Source organism: Rhagoletis zephyria, unplaced genomic scaffold (genome assembly GCF_001687245.7).
Source record: "Rhagoletis zephyria isolate East Lansing unplaced genomic scaffold, Rhagoletis_zephyria_1.1 Rzeph_scaffold_12566, whole genome shotgun sequence".
Classification (NCBI taxonomy): domain Eukaryota; kingdom Metazoa; phylum Arthropoda; class Insecta; order Diptera; family Tephritidae; genus Rhagoletis; species Rhagoletis zephyria.
Genome location: NW_016169640.1, coordinates 6,983 through 14,880, shown reverse-complemented (window position 1 = coordinate 14,880; position 7,898 = coordinate 6,983). Strand labels below are relative to the sequence as shown.

Below are 7,898 nucleotides of genomic sequence, written 5' to 3'. Positions count from 1 at the left end.
GTTAGCATGCGTACTTGAAGTGCTGATCGGTAGAAGTAGCTTCTCGTAGAAGGAGTATGTAGTTGGTGTTTTTTTTATATCCAGGTCACCAGGTAAATTTATCGCGTGATTTGCAACAGAAAATGTTCAACAGAGTGAGGTAGCGCTTCCATCTATGGAATAGTGAGTAGGCGTACATCACAAAGCGGAGTTCACTCCCCACTACTTAGGATTGTTGTCAACTAACTGCTGAATAGTTAGAAGAATGTTTTTAGAATACCGTAACTTAGTATTAAGTAGATACGTATATTGGAACATATGTAGTTACCAGAAGGGCCTATTTGGGAAGTTTCATACTTCCATTGCGAGACTTAATATTCCGTCCCTTAGCCTTAATGAAGGAGGTTCAATACTTCCACCTCTGCTAACTCTACCAGATTGATAAAGAAGCATGCCCCAGGTGTTTAAGTCGATTCGATGTGGCGGAAAGATCCACCTTGCTTTTCCTATTTAACCGCGCTCCTAATGGTCTTGAGATCTAAAAATCAACTCACTTGGCCCATAAGTCATTTAAATGGGCTATGAAGTATTCACATATACATACATATTTAGATTTTATTCTCCAAGCCTCTTGGTAATCGAAAAAGATAGTGCCTCTTTCGCCTGGGGTGGGGCTATTTAGAAGAAGACCAGATGTCGAAAAGTCGGTTTCATCTACGGTCCACCAAGCAGAGACCGGCACCGGTTTCTTGCTACATCTCTGATAGACCTGCGACCAATTTTTGCCGAACGGAAACCGTATGGACATCCTTGTATTGAAATCCCAAACCCGCATATTGTAGTCAGTGATCTAAGACTGAGCAAAGCCACACGATGATAGAAAATTAGCAGCGGTTTCAGGCGATCATTTATGCTCCTTCTGAGGTGCACTAGTCACCGCCCCGCTATAACAAGGCATGCGAGCCTTTGTCCTTTCTTTTTGTTGCCTTTGCTTAGAGCATTCCACCAAACTAGGCTCAAATGGGCTACAAAGGTCTGATGACTCTGGTGTAAATACTATAGGCGACTGTTTCTCAAAAGTCCTTTTGCAGCTCTAGTAGGCCGCTAGCGCCTTCGTCAATCTTAACTATGGGCCCTTTCTATGAACGCCCCTGAAAATCACGACCCACCCCAAACCTAACCGCAAACAAATGTAAAAATTAAAGTATTAGATGGATTGCGTACGGAGAGGGGTTGCTGCATGGCGTTTGTATGTAGGCATATCCATATGTGAAGGATGCGATTTGTACAGCATAGCAAAACATATTCTGGAAACAATAAAAAAAAGAACTTGCATATATGCGCACATACATGCACAACATTTGCAAGCAGTACAATACAGCAATAACATTGACACTCGATCGTTTAATTTCAATTAAAAACCTTTTTACGCTGCCAACTAAGCGTTTCACGAAGTGATAAGTAGTAGAGGCTTGTCGGGGTGGGCAACAAATGCGAAAAGCCAAAAAGGCTCAACCAACAAAAAAAAAAAACAAAATGTGCGTGCAACAATAACAACAGCACTAACACTAACAAAGCAATAACAACAACATCTCGCCATAGATCTACTTAAGCAGCGACAAATGATTGTTTAGAGCAGATAGTAAATGGGTGAGTGGTAAATGTCGAGTAGAGGCGTGCAACACTTGCTGTATATATGTATATGTAGCTGTATATGGCTTAGCGTGTGGCACAACATGATGTTGCACTTGCTGTTTGCTGCCAAACAACCACCGCTGGACCATGTTGAACGATTGCCTGGCTGATTGACTCGCAGGCTGGCAGGCAGGCAGTATTTGGTGTTGTTTGGTTGCTGCGGATTGTGATGTTGTTATTGCGGATATGGATGTGGATGAGATGTCGAATTCGGATGTTTGGGTATGTCAAATGCTGGGAATTCTTGCACTTGTCACCAACTGCGGAACTAAAGCGATGCGTTGGCGCTAGCTGTGGCAGAATCGCACGCACAGGCAGAGATTTTATGAGCGCGAGAGGGTGAGAGAGAGCTCAAATGGCAGCAAAAATTCTAAGCAGAAAACTTTGATAGCCGTGGCGCGCAGGATAAGGGCAATTTGCGAGACGAGCCTTTGACGTTTGTGCGCCAAGCGCGAAGGGTCGCAAATGACGGGCCGCCAGGCGCAGACACGTGGTTGCAAGGCGAAATGAGCATTCAGGCAGACGCGTCGATATAAAAGCCAAGGACATTTCCCAATTGGAACACAGAATCAAATCAGAGCGCGCAGGGAATACACAAAAGTGCATAGAAAATTTAAAAGAAATTTTGAGAAAGAGGATATTTCAAAATTTTATTATTTTTTTCGTGGAGAAAAATGTTGCCAGCGCTATCGAACAACAACACGCATAAACATAAACTACATTTGGATACCAGCAATATTGCCGCACAATCACAACAACAGCCAACACTGCAGCACGCTCAACAGCAGCAGCAGCACCACCACCACCAACAACAACAACAACGCTCACTTAAACGTAGCGCAAGTATGATATTTCGCATAGAGCACCTGCTACCCAGCACCAGCAGAGGATCGTCGAGTATTGCCCCCAGCACTACTAGAACAACGCCACACTCGCCGCCACCCTCAACTCGGATGGAAGCTACCAGCAGCACTTCGACTGCAATGACGGCCAAGCGTTCTAAACTACGTGCCACATGCACCGGTGTCCTCCTCGCACAATTTACACCCAAAGATACGTTGTCCGAAGCGATACCAACATATGCACTCATGAGCACTATGGCCGCTGCGGAGTCTACTACGGCATTTTGTACGCTTTCTCAAGGTGTGCTGCGCATGAGTCCCGAACTGTTGAGACGCATAAAGCTCTCGGAGGATGTGCACAGCTATAATGCGCTATTTGAATTGCAGCCAGGCGGTATGGTGCATGTGCGAACTGTGCGCGATGTGCCGCGTGACGAGGAAATAGTGGCGTGGTTTGGCGAGGAGGTGGCGCTGCTAATGTCTATACCGTTTCTTGCGCCACTTAATATACAAGGTGAGTGTTGCGAAACAAAAAAAATGGTTTTCTATTTTTTACAATTAAGGCCGTATTTTAATTTAATACTTTTCCGATATTTTGCATTTTTGATTTGATTTATCGAAATGTTTATCGATAAGTGTTGCTAAAAAAAGAGTTTCATGTTCTTATAAATGAAGCCGTGTGTTTTAATTTTATACTTTTTTGGTAATTTTGTATTTATCGATGTAATTTTTGATATATTAATCATGACTATTTCAGATATGGATGCCTGTATATTTATCGATATATTAATTCAGTGTTTAATTCATTTATCGATATAGTTATCGTAGTTCATTGAAAAACTGAAATCGATATGATTTTCCATATACAGTGAGCATAAAAAATATGACGTTTCTTTATTTATAATTTCCATGCCAAATTTTTCTATTTTTTTTTATAAAAACCAGCAGAATCAATTTTTTCAATTTCATTAAGAAATCGGAAAAATTCAAGAAATACCAAAAAATGTTCACCTAAATTTTCAACTTTTCAATTCCATTTCTTAGAATAATTTTGGGTATGCAGTTTTGTAGCCCATTAAATTACCCTTGGCTTTTGAGATTTTTTTTTTGTCGAGGGTGTTGCGCATTTTCTACCATATAAAAATAGATTTTGTTCCTGCGTTATATAGAAGAAAATTTAAACACCCTTAACAAAACAAGTTCTCAAAGTCAACGGTAAATTTTAGAGCCTCGAATGAGCTACAAAACTGCATACTCAAAATTTTTCTAAGAAATCGAATTCAAAAATTGAACATTTTGAGGAAAATTTTTTGCCGTTGCTTGAATTTTCCCGAGTTCTATATGAAATTGAAAAAATTAATTCTGCTGTTTTTTGCTGTTGGATGGACTAAATTTTTATAAAGAAAATAAAGAAATCGTCAAAACGTCGGGTACTCATATTTTTGACGCTGACTGTATGCGCATATACCATGATTTTCGATCATCTTGACGATAGATATATGTATGTATCTATTGATATATCGATTGAACAAAAATATTTCACAAACAAATTCACACCACTAGCTTTCTAACCCACGATTTCCTCCGCTTCAATTCCCGCAGGCAATAAACGTTACACTTGTCACCTCTGTCAGCTGTCGTTCGAAACACCGAATCCGCTAAAAATCCATTTGGCTCTCGCATGTGGTCGTCACTCTATGGATATACTCTGGATACGCTTGCATTACGCTCTAAAAGCGTCCAGCTACACACAGCAACAACGTGAGCTGCTTGCAGCGACGGCGACCCGAACAACTAGCCAACCATTGTTGCATACGCCACCAGCAGCTCCATCAAGCACATCATCCATTTCGCCAGCCTCATCACCACAGCCAGCCGCAGCTGTACAAACATCCACACATTCGCAACAGCATCATCAACAACAAGAGCAACAGCTACACCACCACCACCACCAGCAACAACAACAACAAGTACACCGCTTTTCCGCCTTTAAACCTGTCTCACCTTCGATTGCCTTCAGCGCAGCCGTTACCACAGCTTCCTTCAGTAACCCGAACGCTCACAGCAGCACCGCAGTAACACCAAGTGCCGCCCTCTCTTTTTTACCGCCAATTTCATCGGTGAGTAGCGTTTTGCCACACATGCACCACCTACTGCAACCTGCCACTGGCATTGGCGCCACAAACCCACTCAACGCTGCCGCCCAGATCGAAGCGATCGTCAGCAATATGGGCGCTTCTAAGCAGGGTCACCTCTGCATCTACTGTGGCAAGGTTTATTCACGGAAATATGGACTTAAAATTCATATACGCACTCACACAGGCTTTAAGCCACTCAAATGTAAATTTTGTCTACGTCCATTCGGTGATCCTAGCAATCTGAATAAACACGTGCGTCTGCATATGCAATCGAATGTGAGCAATGTGCCGATGGAGGGCTACAAGTGTACGCTGTGTAATAAGACATTGGCGCGAAGGCGAGATCTTCAACGTCACATAGAATCGCGGCATTCGGCAGATGCGACAAGCAGTTGATATAGTGTGATGGGTTATTGGATTTGTGGCAAGCTTAAGAAGCTGAAGATAAATGTGATATTAGTTGTAAGATATGTAGTACATTTTAAATTAGAAATAAACCCTTACGAAAATAATTTAAATTTGTGTGAATTATTGGGAGCAGAGTTTTCGAACGTGACCAAAATGTTTAAGAAGTCAAAGCGAACAAAGAAATAAATGTAACTTTTTTACCCTATTAACCCTCTAGTAGGCTGAACTGCCCCAGACGGTCGTTAACTAAACACGTACCTATAATAATTTTTTTCTATATTCGAAAAGCACGATCTTTAGAAAAAAATCGTACCTTTACGACGATGTAAATTTTAATCCGTTATGTCAATCCGGCAGTTGAATCACAGATTGTGAAAGATTTGGTTAAATTAATTATTTCTTGTTATTAAGTAATTTCGTAATTAAAGAATTTTTTTCTTTTGAAACATTTTTTGATACAGTGGGTTTCGTAGTTAAAAGCACAATTTTTTGATATAAGTTTTATAAGTATGTCACCATTCGAAATGGAGAAAATTGCTTTCGAACACAGACCGTCTACAGACCGGCTTGCCGACATATATGTAAAAACCCAGTTTGCATTTTTGACCATCTGCAGACGGGATTGCCGGTTCGTAGGTCAACATTGTGTAAGAGAAAGCTGAAAATACGTCAAAGTGAATAGGCGAGCCCGTCTCCAGACGGTCTTGGTTTTTCTCCCCTGTAGGAAAAAGTTACTGTCACAGATCGAAATGGACATCATTTTTGGATTTCTCGTGCTAAAATCACCCATTCCTGAATTTTTCAACTCATACAAAAATTGTTCTACTAGAGGGTTCACGTCAATACCGTACATAAACCCTCAAGTTGCATATGTATATGCCAGGGATGTCGCGAATATTTGCATTCCCATTCGTTATGCGAATGATTCGCATCATTTTTGCGAATGTGTACATGGGCAGAGAGTCCACTCTAATATTGTTGAAATGGCTCTAAGTCTGTCTAACCAGGGTGCGGACAACAGCCGGCTTTAAGCTTCAGACGCTAAACGGTTAAGTTGTATATCAAGCAATATTGATGGGCCTCCAACAAGTACTGCTAAAAGTCTTATAGGCAACCTAGGAATAATTTTAGATACCTGCAGCAAAAGCGAAGGCTCGGATGTAGAATCTTAAAGGTCAATTGATAAAAACGAGCTCATCTCAGGGAAAATCGTCTCGATTGGTGGAAAACTAAACTAAAATACGACCACATGGGAGAAAAGGCAGCGAAATTACTTCTTTTTGTTTTTAATATAATGTCACTTTTGAACTACGGCTGCTAGATTAAAACACTGTATAGGTTGAGCACTCGTTAAATTTTTTAGTAAGTTACAAAATTTTTTAAGTAATAAAAACTAGGACTTTAGTTGATTTTTTAATGTTATTCCTAACATTCGCATTCGCACATTCGCATTCGCGAATATGAAAAATATGACATTCGAAACCTCCCTAGTACATAAATACATATGTATGTGTCCATAAAGGCAAGTTTTTATCTCAAGATACGTATTGCCTCGACAGGGTGGTACTGATTTCGTTATATGTATTTACATATGTCAGTATCTCGTGCATGGGAGGTGTTCCCCATTAGAGATGGGCGCGGGACTAAATATTAAATCCAGATTCCGCCCATCCCGACATTCAATTTTCAGGTCCCGGGCCCGCCCATGCCGAGATTTTTCAGATTGGTGCCGCGGGTCACGTGGGTCTCAAAATACATCACTAAATAAAATTCACATAGCTTTGAAATTAATTTTAAATAATATACTTAAATATACATATTGTTAAGAAGTATTACTGAAAGATCTGGCATCTTTCTGGTTATTCTGTTAAGAAAAATTTTCTGAATTTTTTTAAGTCGCGTGTTTTATCGGGAGTGTCGAGAAATGATTTTTTTTTTCCTGTCCCGACCGCAAAATTTTAAAGACCTTCCCGATACCGCACATGCCGGCCAATTTAAAATTCGTGCCGTATGTCGCGCGAGTTCCGATATCCTGCGTCCATCTCTATTCCCCACTTTAGTACTTGAGTAGGAATGATGTGAAATTCATGGGCTGAATCCTTCTAAAACCGAACTTGTCTTGGTCACAAGGAAAACAATAGTTTCGGAATTCCCCTTACCAAAGCTGAACGGGACTAGTCTGAAAGTGAAATACTTAGGTATAGGAAAGAGCAAAGAAGGGCCTAGCAGTGCACTGTACCTGTAAAAGGGCTTTCGGAAAAAAACTGGGGGCTGTCACCACGTATCATTCACGGTATGTACAGTCATCCGACCGATTTTAACATATAGAACGTTGTCTGGTGAAAAGCACTGGATAAAAGCAACAATCAGAGAATAATTAGAAAAGTGCAGAGACTCGCAAGCCTCGGTATGCCAGGAGCTGTGACAAGCGCACCCCAAGAAGGGCTGAACATGATCTTTTACAAAAGGGGCCCTTAGACTGACGGAACCAAAATTGTGGAAGTAGACCGACTACGGATACGCAGCGGTCTTGAAGGAAATTAATAGTGAACGGGTTAACGGACCCAAGGTCGACTTAGATGTCGAAACTAATTACCTCACGTCATCCTGGGATTCAGTTTTTAGATTATCATACATTCTCTTATCTTTGAAGACTCGTAAGGTGGTCTCCTGTCGGTAAATGGTGGTATTTCCATCTACTCCGATGGCTCAAAAATGGAAAAGGAAGTCGGCTCGGGTCTGTACTCCAAGGACCTTCAAATGATCATATCGCCTGCCTGATAGCTCCAGTGTCTTTTAGCGGAAATATTTGCCATAGAGAAGGCGGCTTGTCTGA

The 7,898-nt window shown here is 41.2% G+C and overlaps 1 protein-coding gene across 1 annotated transcript; it reads left to right on the top strand.

Moving 5' to 3' along the window:
- Nucleotides 1–1,860: 1,860 nt before the first annotated feature.
- Nucleotides 1,861–5,050, top strand: LOC108377703 (sal-like protein 1). Its single transcript, XM_017633965.1, has 4 exons — nt 1,861–1,896; nt 2,481–3,030; nt 4,119–4,443; nt 4,537–5,050. The coding sequence occupies exons 1-4, from the start codon at nt 1,861–1,863 to the stop codon at nt 5,048–5,050; spliced, it is 1,425 nt and encodes a 474-aa protein (XP_017489454.1).
- Nucleotides 5,051–7,898: the final 2,848 nt, after the last annotated feature.